The 24,707-nt window shown below is 32.8% G+C and overlaps 1 protein-coding gene across 1 annotated transcript in view; it reads left to right on the forward strand.

The window, feature by feature from the left end:
• Window positions 1-15,887, forward strand: part of LOC140057343 (sortilin-related receptor-like) — a 33,994-nt gene extending 18,107 nt beyond the window's left edge. Inside the window, exons 22-43 of the mRNA XM_072102964.1 lie at window positions 425-553; window positions 830-961; window positions 1,562-1,678; window positions 1,926-2,081; window positions 2,351-2,494; window positions 3,135-3,446; window positions 3,762-3,896; window positions 4,147-4,267; window positions 4,988-5,160; window positions 5,513-5,631; window positions 5,950-6,060; window positions 7,293-7,368; window positions 7,840-7,937; window positions 8,547-8,640; window positions 8,925-9,121; window positions 9,477-9,675; window positions 10,029-10,129; window positions 10,518-10,713; window positions 11,164-11,276; window positions 11,990-12,185; window positions 12,404-12,619; window positions 12,733-15,887. Coding sequence (XP_071959065.1) covers window positions 425-553; window positions 830-961; window positions 1,562-1,678; window positions 1,926-2,081; window positions 2,351-2,494; window positions 3,135-3,446; window positions 3,762-3,896; window positions 4,147-4,267; window positions 4,988-5,160; window positions 5,513-5,631; window positions 5,950-6,060; window positions 7,293-7,368; window positions 7,840-7,937; window positions 8,547-8,640; window positions 8,925-9,121; window positions 9,477-9,675; window positions 10,029-10,129; window positions 10,518-10,713; window positions 11,164-11,276; window positions 11,990-12,185; window positions 12,404-12,619; window positions 12,733-12,797 — 3,200 coding nt within the window. The 3' untranslated portion in view covers window positions 12,798-15,887. The remainder of the gene's footprint in view (window positions 1-424; window positions 554-829; window positions 962-1,561; window positions 1,679-1,925; window positions 2,082-2,350; window positions 2,495-3,134; window positions 3,447-3,761; window positions 3,897-4,146; window positions 4,268-4,987; window positions 5,161-5,512; window positions 5,632-5,949; window positions 6,061-7,292; window positions 7,369-7,839; window positions 7,938-8,546; window positions 8,641-8,924; window positions 9,122-9,476; window positions 9,676-10,028; window positions 10,130-10,517; window positions 10,714-11,163; window positions 11,277-11,989; window positions 12,186-12,403; window positions 12,620-12,732) is intronic.
• The last annotated feature ends 8,820 nt before the right edge of the window (window positions 15,888-24,707 follow it).

Genomic DNA, 24,707 nt, shown 5'->3' on the forward strand with positions numbered 1-24,707 from the left:
ACTATCAAACTTTATGTGACAAAAAAGTGTGATGGGCCCATATATGGACATGGTGACATAATACTACCATATATGGGCACATCACACTTTTTTCTTCACATAAAGTTTGATTGGGCAGACAGTGCTTTAGACCTCCAATACAGTAGATTAATATTTTATCAAACTATGCACATTTTGTCGTTTCAAAGCAAATATATTTTACCAAATGGAAGAAATCCTGGAACTTTCATTTCTGAACTTGTTGTGGTCTACAGGTTGCTCAGTTTAATCAGACCAAGTAACTAAATGTAAATTAGGCCCATTTATTCAGTGCAAATTAGGCCCATTTATTTAGTGCGAATTAGGCCCATTTATTCAGTGCGATGGGCCTAATTCGCACATTTATGTAAACCAAATGTAACATTTTATATGTATATTTTGTTAGAATCGGTAACGTGTGAAGATAACAAGTTTCTATGCAACAACGGGAAGTGCATTCCAGAGATTTGGGTTTGTGATTTTGATAACGATTGTGGCGACTATTCAGACGAGGACGACGAGCAGTGCAGACATAGTAATATCATCCTTTATTTTTGTATAGTATATTTTTGCATATTCAATGCAGTATTATATCCAAAAACCGTTGTCTGACAGATAATTTGAATATATTTTGCTTTAAATTACATTTTTTTCAGGTAAATGATTTTTTTTTCATTTCAGTTTTTGGTCAAAGTGAATAACTATATTGTGTGAAATTAAAATGGCATATTGAAAATATATTTTTTTAGGGGACAATGTATCTTTAATTAGAAATACAAAACAATAAAATGAGAATTGATTTTGTTTTTAGCCACGACAGTGTATCCCGGTAGTTGCTCACCCACTCAATTTCAGTGTGATAACGGTCGGTGTATTCGGTTGAGCTGGGAATGTGACGGGGATAACGATTGCCTAGATTACTCTGATGAGCGATTCTGTACTGGTTAGTCACATTTTATTTTAATTGGTTTCATTCACATTTATTTGAAACAGTCCCAAGAAAAAAAAAAAACATTTTAAACAAAAAGTTAAATGGTAACAATAAATAGGAGTTGTTTTTAGGGGTTGGAAATAGAAGTAAAAGAACTTGTCTTATACCAACCGCTAAACAGAAAAAGACAAAGAAACAAAGCTCTACATGTCATATCATTTGCTAATTTTAGACAATAATTAATAATTATAAAATATTCAAAAATCAAATTTTACTACGACACATTATGATTGTATTTGGAAACAGATTGATTAAATATTTTAGTTTTTAGTTGTTTCTGTAGACAGTTCATTCCATAACGAAAACAAAAAAGAAGCTGATGCTATTATTGGTGTGATGTCAAAATAGCTACTAGCAATCTCAATGCCATGCTTATGATGAAAGTCAGGATTGAACCTCTTTCTCTATGTTGGACCCTCACAATTAGAGCTTTTCTATAAGTTATTATTATTATTATAGAAGAAAATGTCACTGTGTTTTTAGGAATAAATTAATTTTTAATTGAATGTGAAACTACAGACTAATTGAATCCAATGTCTTTATCCGATACAGTTGAGCCATCATGTTTAGGCTACCAGTTCACGTGCGACAGCGGACAGTGTATTTACGGAATCTACAAGTGTGACGGAGAGTTTGATTGCTTCGATGGTAGCGATGAAGATGATTGCCGTAAGTGTTTGCTTAAGTAGAAAACTATACTTACTTTCTTTTTAATTTAATACTCTATCAAGCAAGAAAAACTTTTCTAATTTTTGTGATCATTTAGTAAATAACATGTTGGTACAATATTTGTAATATTACAATACCAACCCTTTGGGTTCAGGGCTAATATATACAGAAATACACACTATTCAAATGTTCTTTAAATGTAGAACATATACCATGTATTATTTGTTTTCTTTACCTTTATGTATAGCAACAATGATGTGGACGACATTCGAGCCACACTGGAATATCACCAGCAGTTGTGCTAGTAATCAGTTTACCTGTTTGAGTGGTGGCTGTATTCAGTATGATTGGAAATGTGATGGAATTTATGATTGCGACGACTATTCAGATGAATATGATTGTAGTAAGTAACCTGCTGAATTAAAGCTCTGTCTACACTATCAAACTAGTGTGATGTGCCTAAATATGGTAGTGATATGCCCAAATATGGTAGTAATATGACATCACCATGTCCATATATGGACACATCACATTTCTAAAAAGTTTGATATTATAGACAGAGTTTAATATGATACATTGAGACCGCAGATATGTCTTTCCTAGTGCCAGGCCTCTCCTGGTGCCACACCTCATGGGAATATACTAGTCTAATATGATACATTGATACCACAGGTACGTCGTTCCCATGGACCTCTCCAAGTTACAGCTGCGATTCACAAGAGTTTACATGCAATGGTGGACGTTGCATACCATTAACATGGCAATGCGACGGTGACAATGACTGTGGAGACATGTCTGATGAAAGACATTGTTACAGTAAGTCAGTTTAATACAGGATACATACAAACTAGGCCATGCTTATCGGTCTGCTGTGGACAAGTGTACATGCACTCATTATATATTTATTCACAGTTTTCGATTGACAAGATCAGAGAATTATTGTTTATGAATGAACATGGTCAAAAACTATTCCATAACCTTTAAAACGAATCAAGTATTGAGACTATTGTACCCTGTGATAGGCCCACCAATAGATACTGTTTATGGAGTATTAGTAATAATAAATATAAACACATTAGGCAATGAACATTAATTCATAAATATATATATGAATATTATATTGCGTCGGTTTCCATCACAAATTAGATGCTCTTGGCGCATTGACATAATGCAATGAATGAAATCATGTAGTAAAGTCAAAGTCAAGCTGATGATAAAGGTCTTGCAGATTTAACATGTTCGAGAAGTTGGTTCCAAAGAAATGGAGCTGCAATAGTGTTAACTATTGTGCTCAGTCAATGTATAACACTAAGTATTTCACTAACAAATTAGACCATATGATAATGTTCAGCAGCCATCTCTTTTATTAGTCTCCAATCCAGTTGTTACATTGCTAATATGAATATATGACAATGATTACTGATGTTTTTACTGTTCTTTCCTTTGTTCTGTTTAGGACCCACTTCTTATCCTTCTACTACTGAACCTTACACCTGCGGTTTTTACCGGACATGGTGCGGGCCAGGAGCGCTTACTCGCTGCGTCTGGAATTGGTATTTGTGTGATGGATCCGATGATTGTGGAAATGGGTATGATGAGCAAAACTGCCAACCTACAACGCCAATGCCTACGTGGTATTGGTGGACTACTCCGTCTGGGCCCTGCAATCGTAACCAATTCAGATGTAAAAATGGACAATGCATTCCTTCCGGTTATAAATGTGATGGTTACAGTGATTGTATAGATAATAGTGATGAAAAAGATTGCCGTAAGTAGTAGAAATTGAGGGGGTCGAGTGGTAGACCACTCGACTATCATACAGAAAGACCCGGGTTCAATTCTTTAAAAGAACAACTCCCAGTCCACTCAGCTGTAAATGAGTTCCTGGTTGTTGAAACATATTACGGTTAACCTGTTTATTAAGTAAATGTTGCTCTTGTCTATTTTGTGAGATCCCTACCTGTATAGACTCTACATATGCCATTATTCCCAATATGGACACCCCTCGAAAGGAAAATGAAATATTCAAGCCGCCGTAGCCTCTATGTGTATGGTATTAATGGACATAATTCATCATTTTCAGATATACATGGAACAACCCAGGCCCCATGCTCTGAAAATCAATTTCAATGTAGGGATGGAGAGCTGTGTATTCCAGTTGACCAAGTCTGCAATGGCATAACGAATTGCGCTGATAATTCGGATGAACACGGTTGTTGTAAGTATCTACAAGTAAGATGTCATGATACAGATGTTCAATGACATTGTAAAGCTCTGTCTACACTATCAAACTTGTGATGTGCCCATATATGAACATGATGATGTCATATCACTACCATATTTTGGCATATCACTACCGTATTTGGGCACATCAAACTAGTTTAATAGTGTAGACAGAGCTTAACGTTGCCATATGGCTTAATATCCATGGTGTTATGGCAAATGTTTGTTTTTGTTCTTCTCAATAGTATTTGGTTATGTTGTGAGAAACCTGAAAGTATTACCTCAATCAAGTACATCTATTAAAATACTTTGGAATGCTCCACAACCACCGCCAAATCAATTATATACATATGAACTACAAAAGAGGTATGTGTAAAGAGTATAATTATTGAAGACAACTAAGTTTGTATAGACAAATTAGTGAAGACAACAAAGTTTATATAGACAAATGAATGAAGACAACAAAGTTTATATAGACAAATGAATAAAGACAACAAGGTTTATATAGACAAATTAGTGAAGACAAAAAAATTTATATAGACAAATGAATAAAGACAACAAGGTTTATATAGACAAATTAGTGAAGACAACAAAGTGTATATAGACAAATGAATAAAGACAACAAGGTTTATATAGACAAATTAGTGAAGACAACAAAGTGTATATAGACAAATGAATAAAGACAACAAGGTTTATATAGACAAATTAGTGAAGACAACCAAGTGTATATAGACAAATGAATAAAGACAACAAGGTTTATATAAACAACTTAGTGAAGACAACAAAGTGTATATAGACAAATGAATAAAGACAACAAGGTTTATATAGACAACTTAGTGAAGACAACAAAGTTTATATAGACAAATGAATGAAGACAACAAAGTTTATATAGACAAATTAGTGAAGACAGCAAAGTTTATATAGATAAATGAATAAAGACAACAAAGTTTATATAGACAAATTAGTGAAGACAACAAAGTATATATAGACAAATTAGTGAAGACAACAAAGTTTATATAGATAAATTAGTGAAGATAACAAAGTTTATATAGACTACAACCAAAACATTTATTTAATTTTTTATAGAGAATCATCCTCGCATCAATGGCCTACTGAATCAAAATCAGTTAGTCAGTATATTTCTGCATACATATGGGGCGACTTGAAACCTTTTACCAAGTACGAATTCAGTGTCAAGGTCAAAACTAATGTGACATATGAACGAGTAACAAGTTTGTCTGTCTCCACGGACGAAGGGGGTAAGCTTAAGTTTCAATTTCTTCTTTAAGCAATTCATAGATGTAATTTTTCTGTTCAGGCTTCATATCCTATGTAAACCTATTATTCTGTATTAACAATCAATTAGTGTTGTGTTTTGGTGCACAGCCTTCTGCAATTATTATTTAATTATATTATAATTTTTGTTTATTGATATTAAAATGGGGTTCTTTCTTTTGTAAGCATATACCTGAAGAAGTTTCACCTTTTCTTTGTTTAAATCACATTTTTTATTATTGTCGTTTTAAAATGTGTTATGTACAAAGAAAATTAAATAAATTGTCAATGTCACCATGACCTAACCAAATTAGTCATAATCTTTTATTTCTAAAGTTCCTGGTGCGCCAAGGAACTTGGAGGTTGTAAACATTGCAGATCAAAAAGCTAGAGCTACTGTAAATTTAACTTGGATAGCACCATTAAATATTAATGGAAACCTTTTGAGTTATCAGGTAAATACAGCTAAAGAATCATGACATTATTTTACTGCAGTTGTAACTACATTTTTTTAATGATTTTGTTTTCTCCATTTATCACCACAGTTTTTTTAATTCTAACAGCGGGGAAACTCGCCACTTACATAGAAATAGAGTAAATATATGTAGATTACTTGAAATCTTTCTCATCTTAATGCAAAACATTTATAACTATCAAACACTATCAGAATCAATAGTAATATGTTTTTCAACATGATTAATAAGTAATCTGATACTAATTATTTATGTATTCATTATTATAATTTAAATTATGAATATTCATTTTTCATTCAGGTTGAGTACATTTATAATCCTTTTATTGGTGTCTCTCACAAAACTGTTCCTGCTAATTCTTTATCAACTTTAATATCTGATTTGGAATTCAATAACCAATACATGTTCAAAGTGAGTATTGAAAAACATATTGAAAATAATATATTTTGTACAACCAATGTTATTATTGTGTTTATTGGTATTGGTATGTGTTGTTATTGAGGGTTGCCTCTGTAGTACTATATTGGTACCATTATAGATAAGGACATTTGTTGGAAGCCTAATAAAATATACCTTACTAAGAAAGCTAATCAGCACCTGTATTTTCTCAGAAATTTGAAAAACTTCAGGGTTAGTGAGGATATTCTTTATTTATTTTTCTCTAGTGTTATTGTAAGTGTTCTTTTTACAACTGCATTGTCTGGTTTGCCAGTCTATCAGGAATAAACAAGGATAAATTTAAGAAAGTTATGAAACGAGCTGGCAGAGTAATTGTAAAACGTGTAAATGTAAAACACGTCGATGATATACATACTGACTATTTATATAAGCATTTTGAAAAGATCATAAACAATACAAAACACCCTCTAAATCAGTATATTGTGTATCAAAGGTCAGGTAGGATTAGGCCTCTTAAGGGTCATACTAATCGACACAGAAACTCCTTCCTAGTAAATGCAATCCATGAGTTCAACTGTAGATTTTTAAGATAATGTTTCAGTTTAGTATTTATTTATGTTGTAGTGTGGTGAGTTCTTGCAGCAAGCATGTTTGGCCTTTGAAAATAAAGTTTTCTTGTATCTTGTATCTTGTATGTAGTTTCAGTGAAGGAACTGATCGTTTAGTGTGACCTCAATTTAAAATTTTACTTAAGTTAAAGTGACATTTGATATTAACTGAACAAGAAATACAGAAAAAGTGAAATATAGAAAGAGTATAATATTTTGTTTGGAAATAATAATTGAACTACAACTAGCCTCGTCTTAAGTTCTGTCTACACTATCAAACTAAATAAAGTTTGATAGTGTAGACTGAGCTTTACCTGGATCCTTAACTAAATAAAATGAGAAACAAGTAGATGGATGAATGAATAAATGAGTTGCAAAGTTTTAGAGTGAACCTGAGTTTCAATGTACTGTCTCTGTTTCATTGTACCTAACTTTGTCTTCTGATCTCTGTGTCTAAAGCTCTGTTTACACTATCAAACTTTATGTGACAGCAAAATGTGATGTGCCCATATATGGACATGATGACATCATATCACTACCATATTTGAGCACATCACACTTTTTTGTCAAACTAGTTTGATAGTGTAGACAAAGCTTTACTCTTGTTTTTATTCTGTTATTTCAATTTGTTTGCAGGTTCGGGCACAAACAAATGGTGGGTTTGGTCCATTTGTCAATGCAAGTATAACAACAACAAATGATGGTGACCGTGGTAAGTAACATTTTTCGTAGTACACCTTTGAAGATGGGTAGGGGGTTTGCTCTGGTGTAAGAGTCTACACACGACCTAAAATGGCACTGATATGCTGTCACCTGGTGGAAGCCTCTAGTTGAAAGCTCTGTCTACACTATCAAACAACAAAATATGATGTGCCCATATATGGACATGATGATGTCATATTACTACCATATTTGGGCATATCACTACCATATTTGGGAACATCACACTTTTTTGACAAAAACAAACAATAGAACAATTCATTGAAATTACAAATCAATTTATTCAATCATTCAATAAAAACTTTATTATTCCATAGTGAAACTCTGTTGGCCTTATCAACTGTACATACAGAAGATAAATAAGAAACATAAAAGTTAGAGGAACGATAATATAAAATGATTCTCAAAAGTAAATAAAGTTGGGATTGTGATTTTTGTTGATGATAATTGTCTTGTTTTCTAGTGATCAGTACTAGCCCAACATCCTTCAAGATCGACAACCCGGTTGATAATAGTCTTCATCTGTCGTGGGAAGCACCAGATACCAGTGCTGATATTGAGGTACTTACATTCTCTGCATTTTTGTGTTTTATGTTTATTCCCATTTCTAATTTATTCACTACCACTAGAGTATTGTAGATTTTACTAGCCCTGTCGGGGACATTTGTCTTTGAATTGGAATTCAAATATTTAATAATACAGCTATCTGTACCAGATGGATGTAACAAACTTGCTTACAATTACAGTTACTATTATTATTATGTGACATTAAAATGACATATTCAACAAGAAAAAATGTTTTTTTCAGGGGGAAAATACATCTTTAACTAAAAGTTTATATTTTAAACACTTATTATAATATGTCTTTATTATGCATTCAAGATTCAAGAAATTTTATTTGTCCATAAAAATGGAAATTCACTTTGCTTGGTAGATTAAAACAACAATAAAAAACAAACATAAAAATGTTGCAACAATTTAAAACATGCAGTATTATAACAGATTAAAATACAAGATAAAAAGTTGAAAATAGAAAAAACTGTTAAAAATGTAAAACTATTTAAAAATTGCATTATCGTCTTTCATTAGAATTAAAAATATGAATGCTATTTACAACGAAGGATTTTGCATATACTTATATTCAGTTGGTCTATGTATGTTTTTGTGCAGAACTACGTCTTGCTTATCTCATCAGCATTGTGGGAAGGTAAGGTTCGATATCAAGACCGCTATAATGAGGCTATTAAGACAACAGAGGTCACAGGTCAGTACACTTGTCAAAGTTCAATATTATTGATCATCAGTGTTTTACTTTTTACTTATAGAAGGTCTCCGTATTTTTTTATATTTTTTTCAAGCTTTACCATTTGCAGTTTTAGTTTGTCTCTCTAACCTGTTAAGAATGTGTTAAAATGCATGAAGATCAACTTTTTTATCAAACTAACTAAAGTGAAATCACAAGTATCTGTGTATGTAGCAGAAGGGTCAACTTTTTCCAATCGCAAAACTGTTTCACAGTTGGCACATTTTGATATATTTATCTTGTAGTGAATAAGCTTTGTTCAGGTACATATTACTCGTTTGAGGTTGCTGCCGCAAATGCTTACTCTGTTGGACCTCATTCATTTGCTGATGGTAATACAACTGGAAAGTTTCCACAGGCACCTCTCAATTTAACGGGTGAAGTCCTAAAGGACACTGAGGTGACCCTGCGATGGCATGCCCCAACAAATGCCACTAAAGATGTAAGTGTATTGTCCATTCATTCAAAAGTGTGTTCATTCTAGGCCTAACCTTAGCTATAGGATTTACATGTTGAGTCAATTTAAGCTCAACCTAGATTATATGGGTTTTGCCCATACCATTCATAAAATGTAGGTCATGCTGTAGTCATTTATTTTTTAAGCAACTACCTTGCAATTGAACTGTAGCAAATTGTCACAAGCCCTTTGGGTATGAAAAAATATTCTTTCAAAATCAATTAATCAAATTGAGCACTGCTTAAAGTAGAGTAGATTTGTTAGGTTATACTATAGTTGATTTTGATAAATATTAGCCTAGTTTTAAAGTCCCAATACAAACTTTTTTCATCATATCTAGACGACCTATAAAATATTTTGGACCGAGAGTGGCGAAGTTATGAAAAAGACGACATCGGCAAATGAAGTCACCATAAAGACGACCTATACAATAACTAACCTGAGGTCAGGGGTCGAATATTACTTTGCAGTGAGTGTACAAGATCAGAATTGTGAATACACTCAAAAGTCAAACATCATTGCGCTGAGAACAAATTTTAGTAAGTAAAGATTAACATTAACTAGTTTGACAAAATAAGTGTGATATACCCAAATATGGTAGTGATATGACATCATGTCCATATATGGGCACATCACATTTTGTTGTCACATAAAGTGAGCTTTGTGAGTTAGGTTATGTTAATTTGTCGTACACATGCTGGGAAGTTGGGGGGTGCTTCTTAACGCTATTCTTTGACACGTTTGTCATGGTTACCAGGCAACGGTCATAGGTCAATAAAAAGCCTCCTAATATCAACCATGCATACTGTTTGAAAGATTCTGACTGATGTACAGTACCCCACACTGAGTGACCACAATATATAATTATTGTTTTTCTTTTTTGTATGTTCAGATTATACTCTTCCACCACGCGAATTAAAATGTTTTGGTAACAGCTTCTTTTCCATCTCTTTAAATTGGGAATCTCCTAGAGATGAAGTACTTGAGCCACTGGTAAGGATTTTTTTTATTGTTCTTCTCAATCAGTAATATTCTGAGTATAATCAATTTTATTTTAATTATTTCATTGAGATAAAACAAATGTATAAACCAGAATTTGGATAAAAAAACTGCAGGAGACTATGAAAGTGGGACCCAAACAATAGTGGCGCAATAATTTAATAATGAGAAATGTTACAAACTGGACAATTATTACAATTTGTTAAACCTTAAAACAGACACAAATAATATAAATACCTTTAGTGGTGTTTTGTTTGACATACTGTCAGCTTTTGATTTGTCTGTACAATCTTGGAGACGCTGTGTAGCCACACCGTTTGCATTGTATTTCGGAACCAGATGAATTTATTTAATACCATGAGAAATGTTGTTTTATTTGCAGGATTACCAAATACATTACAATACTAGATATCCAAATAAAACTGATGGACCACCGCAGAATGCAACAACCAATAAGATGTACAAATCTAATGTAGACTACAACTTGACAGGCCTAGTGCCATCAGCCAACTACGTGATTGATGTTTCTCTTAATGCTCAAAAGGCAACACGAACTCAGAGGGTGCAGTGTAGCACAGGTAAACATCTCTTTATATTGTCTAAATAGCTCAGCTATACATTTTACTAGCTCAAATCACATAACAATAGTCAGGGCAAACATACGGATGTGCTTGCCCAGATAGGCGAGCAAACGGATGTGCTTGCCCAAATGGATGAGCAGACAGATTTGCTTGCCCTGAGTGGTGAGCAAACAGATTTGCTTGCCCAGAGTAGCGAGCAAACGATTTGCTTGCCCAAATGGATGAGCAAACAGATTTGCTTGCCCAGAGTAGCGAGCAAACGATTTGCTTGCCCAAATGGATGAGCAAACAGATTTGCTTGCCCAGAGTATCTCTGGCTTGTAAAAAATTCAGCATATGTTTAATTGTCCATGAATCCATGTTTTTAAATTTCACAACCTAAAATTTTTTATTTTCCAAACAATTTATTTCCTATTTGATGACATTATTCTTGTGTCCCAATGACAGAAACACAAGAACCACCAGACCTGTTTGTTCAAGTTTTAATTGAGGGCATCCTTCTTAACTGGCACGCACCAGAGAAATCATTCTACAAAGAATTGGACACACCTATCCCAGAGGTTAGTACATTATGAATGTATTTTTGTACAGTTTGTATAGCCTAACACATGCGCCTGTGCTTGTTAATCTAAGTTAAAAGCCGTAGACAAAGAGACGTTTTCAGCTTGTGACGTTTCGGACCACAGGGTAAACAAAAAATAAAAAAGAACCAATTTATTTCAAGATATAGATATTGATTTTACTACTACAGTAGTAATGACTATAATTTTTATGTTTTTAAATTTTAAATGTAAATATGTATAATTATGTTTGTATGATGATGTATGTTTAAGCGGATATTAACCCTTGATGGCATTTGCAGCAATAAAGAAATTGAATTGAATTGAATTGAATTGAATTTTAATAATCAGTTGTTGTATATAATGCATAGCACACTCTCTACTGTTGATATTTATTTTTAATGTGAAAAGCATTTAAATAACATTTAGAAAACAAACGGTAGTCAACCTCTGTAAGGACTAAAACTTGATAACTTTCACAGGGGCCAAAACAACCCAGGGGTCAAAACATCCCAGGGGTCAAAACATCCCAGGGGTCAAAACATCCCAGGGGTCTAAACATCCCAGGGGTCTAAACATCCCAGACTTAAACATTTCAGGGGCCGAAGAGTCCAATACCAACATTTAGTTACGTTTGATGTTTACATAGAACCTGCATTTAAAAATTATGTTATGATTGGTACTTGAATTAAATGAAATTTAATATTTTGTAGACATACACTCTGTATAGAGGACTAACAAAATACAACGCAACTATTATTTGGAATACCACAGACGCGTACTACCTGGATAAAAACATTGATCCAAATACCACCTACTATTATTATATTACAACTGGTTACTATCAAGGGTTTTATGGAAAAAAATCAAACATTGAGAAAGTGGACAGTTCACTGGATACTGCTGTTGGTGAGTGTCATACATTTTTTTTTTTTTATTTTGAAGGTGGAAAACATTTGAACATAAATTAAATTCAAAAGCTCTTTATTTTTGTTGTACATACCTTGTTTCACACAGATCCTCCAGCTTCAAAAGCTCTTTATTTTTTTTGTACATACCTTGTTTCACACAAATCCTCCAGCTTCAAAAGCTCTTTATTTTTGTTGTACATACCTTGTTTCACACAGATCCTCCAGCTACACACAATGGCAAGAAAAACAGCTTGTTACTTGAAACGGCTGTTCCCGTTGTCGTCATCCTTATTCTCATTCTCGTGGTCACGCTTGGCTACTTTGTTGTTCGACATCAGCGTCTGCAGAGGAGCTTCATGTCGTTTGCCAACAGTCACTACGACCCCGCTGCTGGAACTGCCACTTTCACAGGTCCAGACGGCGATGACCTTGGTAAATTTATTTGTTTTATAAAAAAGGGTTTTTTTTTCATTTTATGCGAATTTGTTTTTTACATAAATCATGACTAAATATTTTTACCGTTTTTTCTTTTTAATATTTTTTAGGAGAAGATGAAGACTCGCCAATGATCCGTGGATTTTCCGACGACGAGCCGTTAATTGTTGCCTAGCGCCCTCTGTCTCGTCCACCTTCATTGACAAACTGTGTTTAAGTAAGTTTTGTTGTTGAAGTATACAATACTAGATTTATATTATACACACAGATCATTTTATGTTATATACAAATTAGTAGTTGCAATATTCTTGTCTTTGGTGGAATTGGCTTTTGTTCATTACCGTAATTATTCAAATAAACGCCCTGCTTTGTAACTGCAGCCCTCAAATAATCTCTCTCCCCACTTGCAAATACCCCACCCTCATGGAACATTGTTTGGAATAAAAGGCCATCTAGAAATCATATACGCACAATACAATAATATAACACATTTCTATTTGTAGTAGAATTTTATATTATAATTTGTTACCATATATGACACCTCTAAATGTAAAGCCCTCCTAAAAGCTCTCCTTGGCGTTTATTGAAATAAATACGGTACTTGTTAGAAGTAAAATGCCTTCATCTGCTGGATTTGGTGTTTGAAGCTTACATTTTGTAACTCTAATCAAACACTTGAGGTGTAGATTCCAAAGATATTATGATTCCAAAATGATTTTATATACATTATTATGAATGAGTGAGCATAACAAAGAAATGAATTTAATATTTAGTCAAACTATTATAAGAAAAATAATATTAATGTTATATTTTACCCAGATTATGAATTTATATCCATACTTGTATCATTCCGATAACGCTGTACATATATTATATACAGAAAAAGTTTGTAGTTTTTTTAAGACTTTTTTTATGAATCAAGAAATCTGTTTTTCAATCTGTACTCTGCCAACTTTCGTACCCCGCAAAAGTCATGTTCAGTCAGAGGAAAATGGCTGTGGTCATGTTACAAAGTGAGATAAGAGTTGTCAAAACAATATAGACTATCTGATAGTATATGGAATATTTATTCTGAAGTAAAGTTATCAATTCAATTCAATAACTTAACCACATAAAACTCCTAGAAAGTAGGAAGCCTTTTGCCATTTTTCCTCTGTCTGTATTTTGTAACTATGCATTAGCTTGGCTTGATCACATGGATAATTTAAACATCTTAACGAGAGTACAGTTGGCGATGCAGTGATTGCAAGACAGACTACTTGACAGAGTGGAATATGGCGTATTTTGAGTACATTTTTTATACTATAAGCTTTTGAGCGTCGTCGTAGGGAATTTTGGTTTTGTTAATACACAGATTTTTCAATATTATGTACAATTTAATTTTGCTTTAAATATTTTGTTTGCAAACTATATGAAATATTTAACCTTTATAGTATGAAATACTTAATTATTTTGGATCAGTTTGAGTTTTATATGATGCCTAAGCCCCTGTACACATGGACTAAGTATGACATTTCTCACCTTTCAAGGATACTTAACCAGGGGTGATTCCAGGATTTTGTACACAGGGGAGGCCTAACAAACCCAACCCTCCACCACCCCCCAACCCCCAAATCCCCCAATCCCCAAATCCCCCAAATCCCTGGATCAAGATAAACAATAATTATCACAATTCTTTGCATAGGTGTGAAAAGTTACATTAATTGAATTAATAATATTTGAGGACATTACAAAATAATTTTTATGTAAGGACATTAAATTTATGTTAAAACCTTGACATTTAATGTTGTACCAATGTTACTTAACTTTTACTATTTCATTTTCGTTATTGTTTTTGTCAATCTTTGTTTAAATGTTGTTGTTCCAGAGTTGTTCACCATACAATGGTCCAACTCGTACACTGTGGCCTTTTTTAAATTCAGTAATGTGATTATCATGTGATCTGAATGCCATGTGATTATTGAGTGAATTTCATGTGAACTTATTGCTCTATCATGTGAATATCATGTGAAAGTCTTGCTCTATCATGTGAATATCATGTGAACCTATTGCTCTATCATGTGAATTTCATGTGAAATTCTTGCTCTGTCATGTGAATATCATGTGAACTTATTGCTCTATCATGTGAATATCATGTGAACCTATTGCTCTATCATGTGAATATCATGTGAACCTATTGCTCTATCATGTGAATATCATGTGAACCTATTGCTCTATCATGTGAATTTCATGTGAAATTCTTGCTCTGTCATGTGAATATCATGTGAACTTATTGCTCTATCATGTGAATTTCATGTGAAATTCTTGCTCTATCATGTGAATATCATGTGAACCTATTGCTCTATCATGTAAATATCATGTGAAATTCTTACTCTGTCATGTGATCACAATCCTCAACATCTGATGACCACATGTAATTAGCAATGTTTATCATCGTCATGTCACATGATAATCACATGCACGTTTAAAAATTGTACTTTGTAATATAAAATTATTTTGATACTAAATAATACTGATTCTAGTGAAGTATGAGTTAAATGTTGGGGTTTGTGAATATTTTAGACAACCATGTTGTAAGATAAGATAAGATAAGATTTTATTGATCCTCAAAAAGGAAATTCATTGCTCGTCATAATAACAAAGAAAACACTATAAAAACAAATATAGCATAAAACCATTCATATAAAAACATCTAAAAAATTACAATATAAAATTATCTTCTTGACTTCCTGTTGTACTGGATGATACCGGAGGGAATAAAGGATTTAGCAAATCGATTTGTTTTCACACTGAGGAGCCTCAATCTACCACTTGAATTAAGTTGGTCTATGATCACTTTGTGGAGAGGATGAGAGGCATCCGACTCAATGCGTTCGAAATCTTTCTGGAGGTTTTCTAGGTGCACATCGGTAAAGGAAGGCAGTTCCAGACCAATCATTTTACCAGCCCGACGGATGAAAGTTTCAAGGCGTCCTTTATTCCCTCCGGTAACATTACCAGCCCAACAGGAGAGGCAATACGTCCAAACACTACATATAACGGATCTATAGAACGAAAGTAACATCAAATCAAATCAAATACATTGCACAGGAGACTGTATGCTAATGGTATTAGTAAAAACATTTAATATTGGTATGTGACAGCTTACATTATTACTCTGATAAATTTATGTAATTCCGGTAAATGGGTTTTGATGTCTGTCTTCTCACTATATAGTGATGATAGGTTTTTGCACTCAGATGAATAAAATTGTACTCACTAGTTAGACTTGTGTTGTATAGAACATTAGTATTTGGTATTGTCGGGTGTCATATAACAAAGTTTGGATGAATGTCGGCCCTCTTTTTCATATAGATTTGATCCTATGACACAGTAATATAATATATAAACAAAATATTTACTGCATTGAGGTAACATGTGCTGAACAAATTTTTAAATAGAAAGGTCGAAATTTCGCAAGTTTTCGAAAAATGGCCAAATTTCGAAAAATTCTACTATAATTATAGATTACTATGGCTCTATGAAATGATGATAAAACAATATATGTGCATATATGGCAATATTATCGTATAATTATCAATTATTGAAATTTTCGAAAAATAGGCAATTTTCGACCCTTTTATTTTTTTACATAAAGGGTTACTATAGCATAATAAACATGCGCAGAGACGAATAATGGGCTCTGCGCATGTCAATTATGCTATAGTAACCAGTCCTTTTATTTTTGAACATAAATGGTTACTATAGCATAATAAACATGCGCAGAGTCGTCTAATGGACTCTGCGCATGTCAATTATGCTATAGTAACCAGTTTTATCGAAAAATAAAAAGGTCGAAATTTGGCAATTTTTAGAAAAAATCCCTGTACTATAGTACAGGAAAATTTTCGAAAAATAGGCAATTTTCGACCCTTTTATTTTTTGACATAAATGGTTACTATAGCATAATAAACGTGCGCAGAGTCGAATAATTGCCTCTGCGCATGTCAATTATGCTATAGTAATAAGTTTTATCGAAAAATAAAAAGGTCGAAATTTTGCTATTTTTTTAAAAAATCCCTGTACAGGGAAATTTTCGAAAAATAGCCAATTTTCGACCCTTTTATTTTTTGACATAAATGGTTACTATAGCTTAATAAACATGCGCAGAGTCGTCTAATGGGCTCTGCGCATGTCAATTATGCTATAGTAACCAGTCCTTTTATTTTTTAACATAAATGGTTACTATAGCATAATAAACATGCGCAGGGTCGTCTAATTGACTCTGCGCATGTCAATTATGCTATAGTAAAAAGTTTTATAGAAAAATAAAAAGGTCGAAAATTTGCGATTTTTTGAAAATTTCCTTGTACTATAGTACAGGGATTTTTTCAAAAAATCGCCAATTTCGACCCTTTTATTTTTTGACATAAATGGTTACTATAGCATAATAAACATGCGCAAAGTAGAATAATGGGCTCTGCGCATGTCAATTAAGCTATAGTAACCAGTTTTATCGAAAAATAAAAAAAAAAAGGTCGAAATTTGGCTATTTTGTGAAAAAATCCCTGTACTATAGTACAAGGAAATTTTCAAAAAATCGCAAATTTTCGACCTTTTTATTTGTTGACATAAATGGTTACTATAGCATAATAAACATGCGCAAAGTCGAATAATGCGTTCTGCGCATGTCAATTGTGCTATAGTAACCACTTTTGACATAAATGGTTACTATAGCATAATAAACATGCGCAGAGCCGAATAATGGGTTCTCCGCATGCCAATTGTGCTATAGTAACCAGTTTTATCGAAAAATAAAAAGGTCGAAAATTTGTCTTTTTTGAAAAAATCCCTGTACTATAAGTACAGGGAAATTTTGAAAAATCACCAATTTTCGACTTTTTTATTTGTTGACATAAATGGTTACTAAAGCATAATAAACATGCGCAGAGTCGAATAATGCGTTCTGCGCATGTCAATTATGCTATAGTAGCCACTTTTGACATAAATGGTTACTATAGCATAATAAACATGCGCAGAGTCAAATAATGGCTTCTGCGCATGCCAATCAGTTTTTATAATGATATAAGCAGTGAGTTAGGCAGATCATAAGTCAGCTCTCCTTAAGTCAGCTGTGTGACTTAGGCAGAAACACAAAAAATATAGTATATTGATATAAGCAGTGAGTTAGGCAGAAAAAAAAATATGACTTAGAAACTTTTGTTATGAGGCTGTCGATATCATCTATATACAAATACAAAAAAATGCTACCTTTAAGTAACAAAATTTAATAGCATCAGCTCTTCAGATTAAAATTAACACTGATGATTTTAGAAAAGGAAAGTAGCAATAAAAGAGAAAGAATTTGTAACAAATGGGTTAAAAAATCAATCAAAATGTATTTCTTATTTTATTTAAAAAATCATGAGTCTCCTCTCCTTAATTGCCTAAGTCACACAGATGACTTAGGCAGAAACACAAACAATATAGTATATTGATATAAGCAGTGAGTTAGGCAGATCATAAGTCAGCTCTCCTTAATTGCCTAAGTCACAAAGCTGACTTGGGCAGAAACACAACAAATATAGTATATTGATATAAGCAGTGAGTTAGGCAGAAAAAAAAAATTATGACTTAGACGCTTTTGTTATGAGGCTGTCGATATCATCTATATACAAAAAATGCTACCTTTAAGTAACAAAATTTAATAGCATTAGCTCTTCAGATTAGAATTAACACTGATGATTTTAGAAAAGGAAAGTAGCAATAAAAGAGAAAGAATTTGTAACAAATGGGTTAAAAAATATACTATAAAAATGTATTTCTTTTTGTATTTAAAAAATCATGATTCTCCTCTCCTTAATTGCCTAATTCACACAGCTGACTTAGGCAGAAACACAAAAAACGATCTGAGCATGTGCAAATGAATATAAAAGCACTCAGATAATGTACAAAGGGCAGTATAATGATATAAGCTGTGAGTTAGGCAGATCATAAGTCAGCTCTCCTTAATTGCCTAAGTCACACAGCTGACTTAGGCAGAAACACAAAAAAATATAGTATATTGATATAAGCAGTGAGTTAGGCAGAAAAACAAAAAACAAATTATGACTTAGACACTTTTGTTATGAGGCTGTCGATATCATCTATATACAAAAAATGCTACCTTTAAGTAACAAAATTTAATAGCATCAGCTCTTCAGATTAAAATTAACACTGATGATTTTAGAAAAGGAAAGTAGCAATAAAAGAGAAAGAATTTGTAACAAATGGGTTAAAAAATATACTATAAAAATGTATTTCTTATTTTATTTAAAAAAATCATGAGTCTCCTCTGCTTAATTGCCTAAGTCACACAGCTGACTTAGGCAGAAACACAAAAAAACGATCTGAGCATGTGCAAATGTATATAAAAGCACTCAAATAATATGCAGACGGCAGTATAAAGATATAAGCAGTGAGTTAGGCAGATCATAAGTCAGCTCTCCTTAATTGCCTAAGTCACACAGCTGACTTAGGCAGAAACACAAAAAATATAGTATATTGATATAAGCAGTGAGTTAGCCAGAAAAAAACAATTATGACTTAGACACTTTTGTTTATGAGGCTGTCGATATCATCTATATACAAAAAATGCTACCCTTAAGTAACAAAATTTAATAGCATCAGCTCTTCAGATTAAAATTAACACTGATGAATTTTAGAAAAGGAAAGTAGCAATAAAAGAGAAAGAATTTGTAACAAATGGGTTAAAAAATATACTATAAAAATGTATTTCTTATTTTATTTAAAAAAATCATGAGTCTCCTCTGCTTAATTGCCTAAGTCACACAGCTGACTTAGGCAGAAACACAAAAAAACGATCTGAGCATGTGCAAATGTATATAAAAGCACTCAGATAATATACAGACGGCAGTATAAAGATATAAGCAGTGAGTTAGGCAGATCATAAGTCAGCTCTCCTTAATTGCCTAAGTCACACAGCTGACTTAGGCAGAAACACAAAAAATATAGTATATTGATATAAGCAGTGAGTTAGCCAGAAAAAAACAATTATGACTTAGACACTTTTGTTTATGAGGCTGTCGATATCATCTATATACAAAAAATGCTACCTTTAAGTAACAAAATTTAATAGCATCAGCTCTTCAGATTAAAATTAACACTGATGAATTTTAGAAAAGGAAAGTAGCAATAAAAGAGAAAGAATTTGTAACAAATGGGTTAAAAATTATACTATAAAAATGTATTTCTTATTTTATTAAAAACATTATGAGTCTCCTCTCCTTAATTGCCTAAGTCACACAGCTGACTTAGGCAGAATCTAAAAAATATAGTATATTGATATAAGCAGTGAGTTAGGCAGATCATAAGTCAGCTCTCCTTAATTGCCTAAGTCACACAGCTGACTTAGGCAGAAACACAAAAAATATAGTATATTGATATAAGCAGTGAGTTAGGCAGATCATAAGTCAGCTCTCTTTAATTGCCTAAGTCACACAGCTGACTTAGGCAGAAACACAAAAAATATAGTATATTGATATAAGCAGTGAGTTAGGCAGAAAAAAAATTAATGACTTAGACACTTTTGTTATGAGGCAGTCGATATCATCTATATACAAAAAATGCTACCTTTAAGTAACAAAATTTAATAGCATCAGCTCTTCAGATTAAAATTAACACGGATGATTTTAGAAAAGGAAAGTAGCAATAAAAGAGAAAGAATTTGTAACAAATGGGTTAAAAAATATACTATAAAAATGTATTTCTTATTTTATTTAAAAAATCATGAGTCTCCTCTGCTTAATTGCCTAAGTCACACAGCTGACTTAGGCAGAAACACAAAAACACGATCTGAGCATGTGCAAATGTATATAAAAGCACTCAGATAATGTACAGAGGGCAGTATAAAGATATAAGCAGTGAGTTAGGCAGATCATAAGTCAGCTCTCCTTAATTGCCTAAGTCACACAGCTGACTTAGGCAGAAACACAAACAATATAGTATATTGATATAAGCAGTGAGTTAGGCAGATCATAAGTCAGCTCTCATTAATTGCCTAAGTCACAACTGACTTGGGCAGAAACCCAACAAATATAGTATATTGATATAAGCAGTGAGTTAGGCAGAAAAAAAAATAATGACTTAGACACTTTTGTTATGAGGCTGTCGATATCATCTATATACAAAAAATGCTACCTTTAAGTAACAAAATTTAATAGCATTAGCTCTTCAGATTAAAATTAACACTGATGATTTTAGAAAAGGAAAGTAGCAATAAAAGAGAAAGAATTTGTAACAAATGGGTTAAAAAATATACTATAAAAATGTATTTCTTTTTGTATTTAAAAATCATGATTCTCCTCTCCTTAATTGCCTAAGTCACACAGCTGACTTAGGCAGAAACACAAAAAACGATCTGAGCATGTGCAAATGAATATAAAAGCACTCAGATAATGTACAAAGGGCAGTATAATGATATAAGCTGTGAGTTAGGCAGATCATAAGTCAGCTCTCCTTAATTGCCTAAGTCACACAGCTGACTTAGGCAGAAACACAAAAAAATATAGTATATTGATATAAGCAGTGAGTTAGGCAGAAAAACAAAAAACAAATTATGACTTAGACACTTTTGTTATGAGGCTGTCGATATCATCTATATACAAAAAATGCTACCTTTAAGTAACAAAATTTAATAGCATCAGCTCTTCAGATTAAAATTAACACTGATGATTTTAGAAAAGGAAAGTAGCAATAAAAGAGAAAGAATTTGTAACAAATGGGTTAAAAAATATACTATAAAAATGTATTTCTTATTTTATTCAAAAAATCATGAGTCTCCTCTGCTTAATTGCCTAAGTCACACAGCTGACTTAGGCAGAAACACAAAAAAACGATCTGAGCATGTGCAAATGTATATAAAAGCACTCAGATAATATACAGACGGCAGTATAAAGATATAAGCAGTGAGTTAGGCAGATCATAAGTCAGCTCTCCTTAATTGCCTAAGTCACACAGCTGACTTAGGCAGAAACACAAAAAATATAGTATATTGATATAAGCAGTGAGTTAGCCAGAAAAAAACAATTATGACTTAGACACTTTTGTTTATGAGGCTGTCGATATCATCTATATACAAAAAATGCTACCTTTAAGTAACAAAATTTAATAGCATCAGCTCTTCAGATTAAAATTAACACTGATGAATTTTAGAAAAGGAAAGTAGCAATAAAAGAGAAAGAATTTGTAACAAATGGGTTAAAAAATATACTATAAAAATGTATTTCTTATTTTATTAAAAACATTATGAGTCTCCTCTCCTTAATTGCCTAAGTCACACAGCTGACTTAGGCAGAATCTAAAAAAATATAGTATATTGATATAAGCAGTGAGTTAGGCAGATCATAAGTCAGCTCTCCTTAATTGCCTAAGTCACACAGCTGACTTAGGCAGAAACACAAAAAATATAGTATATTGATATAAGCAGTGAGTTAGGCAGATCATAAGTCAGCTCTCTTTAATTGCCTAAGTCACACAGCTGACTTAGGCAGAAACACAAAAAATATAGTATATTGATATAAGCAGTGAGTTAGGCAGAAAAAAAATTAATGACTTAGACACTTTTGTTATGAGGCTGTCGATATCATCTATATACAAAAAATGCTACCTTTAAGTAACAAAATTTAATAGCATCAGCTCTTCAGATTAAAATTAACACGGATGATTTTAGAAAAGGAAAGTAGCAATAAAAGAGAAAGAATTTGTAACAAATGGGTTAAAAAATATACTATAAAAATGTATTTCTTATTTTATTTAAAAAATCATGAGTCTCCTCTGCTTAATTGCCTAAGTCACACAGCTGACTTAGGCAGAAACACAAAAACACGATCTGAGCATGTGCAAATGTATATAAAGGCACTCAGATAATGTACAGAGGGCAGTATAAAGATATAAGCAGTGAGTTAGGCAGATCATAAGTCAGCTCTCCTTAATTGCCTAAGTCACACAGCTGACTTAGGCAGAAACACAAACAATATAGTATATTGATATAAGCAGTGAGTTAGGCAGATCATAAGTCAGCTCTCATTAATTGCCTAAGTCACACAGCTGACTTGGGCAGAAACACAACAAATATAGTATATTGATATAAGCAGTGAGTTAGGCAGAAAAACAAAAACAAAATTATGACTTAGACACTTTTGTTATGAGGTTGTCGATATCATCTATATACAAAAAATGCTACCTTTAAGTAACAAAATTTAATAGCATTAGCTCTTCAGATTAAAATTAACACTGATGATTTTAGAAAAGGAAAGTAGCAATAAAAGAGAAAGAATTTGTAACAAATGGGATAAAAAATATACTATAAAAATGTATTTCTTATTTTATTTAAAAAATCATGAGTCTCCTCTCCTTAATTGCCTAAGTCACACAGCTGACTTAGGCAGAAACACAAAAAACGATCTGAGCATGTGCAAATGTATATAAAAGCACTCAGATAATGTACAGAGGGCAGTATAATGATATAAGCAGCAGAGCCATATATATAAATATATATGGCTCTGATAAGCAGTGAGTTAGGCAGATCATAAGTCAGCCCCCCTTAATTGCCTAAGTCACACAGCTGACTTGGGCAGAAACACAAAAAATATAGTATATTGATATAAGCAGTGAGTTAGGCAGAAAAAAAAATTATGTCTTAGACACTTTTGTTATGAGGCTGTCGATATCATCTATATACAAACAAGGCCATATAGATGGCTGCATTCGCGTGCTCATTAGTGTTTACCGACCGACCGACCAACCTACCAACTGACCGAAATTACTGAACATGTTTAAAAATGTTGAAATGTTTAAAAACATTTATATTTTTTTAATTTACACGTGCGTAGCCTGTCACTTTTGACGTGCTCGTATAACGTAATTTCGAGTTGAAAAGTAAGTCAAGAAAACAGAAATCGGGCAAAAAGAGTGCGCAATAACATTTAACGCGCAGTGCGCGCGCAAAAATCTGCGCACTCATGGAATTTTTGTAAACGCTTAAACTTGCCTGAAACGTACTCTTATTTCATCGAAAATAAATTTTGAAAATTTTAAGCGCGCGTACGCATGCGTTACATGCGCTACGCACGTAATTGTATTGCCATATGATGATTTATGCCCTGAAATTTATGAGTACCAAATTTTATTTAATAGTGATTCATGGTTGTGAAGATATGATTACAGACGTGATTTCGTAAAATCGTGCGTAGACCGCGTAATTTTTTATTGCGCACCGTTAAAACATAACCACATCGATTCCTGGCCATAAGGAATATACTGTGAAAAATTGACTTAGCTAGATTAAACTGATATTGAGACAAGGTCAGAAAGCGATAAAACGCATAGTGATACCGGACCGACAGACAAACCGACAGGCAGACCGACCGACCGACATAGTGAACTATAGATCCCTGTACCTATAGTACAGGGAAATTTTCGAAAAATCGCCAATTTTCGACCGTTTTATTTGTTGACATAAATGGTTACTATAGCATAATAAACATGCGCAGAGTCGAATAATGCGTTCTGCGCATGTCTATTGTGCTATAGTAACCACTTTTGACATAAATGGTTACTAGAGCATAATTAACATGCGCAAAGTCGAATAATGCGTTCTGTGCATGTCAATTGTGCTATAGTAACCACTTTTGACATAAATGGTTACTATAGCATAATAAATATGCGCAGAGTCGAATAATGGGTTCTGCGCATGCCAATTGTGCTATAGTAATCAGTTTTATCGAAAAATAAAAAGGTCGAAAATTTGTCCTTTTTGAAAAAATCCCTGTACTATAGTACAGGGAAATTTTCGAAAAATCGCCAATTTTCGACCTTTTTATTTGTTGACATAAATGGTTACTATAGCATAATAAACATGCGCAGAGTCGAATAATGCGTTCTGTGCATGTCAATTGTGCTATAGTAACCACTTTTGACATAAATGGTTACTATAGCATAATAAACATGCGCAGAGTAGAATAATGGGCTCTGGGCATGTCAATTATGCTATAGTAACCACTTTTGACATAAATGGTTACTATAGCATAATAAATATGCGCAGAGT

Source organism: Antedon mediterranea, chromosome 8 (assembly GCF_964355755.1).
Source record: "Antedon mediterranea chromosome 8, ecAntMedi1.1, whole genome shotgun sequence".
NCBI lineage: Eukaryota > Metazoa > Echinodermata > Crinoidea > Comatulida > Antedonidae > Antedon > Antedon mediterranea.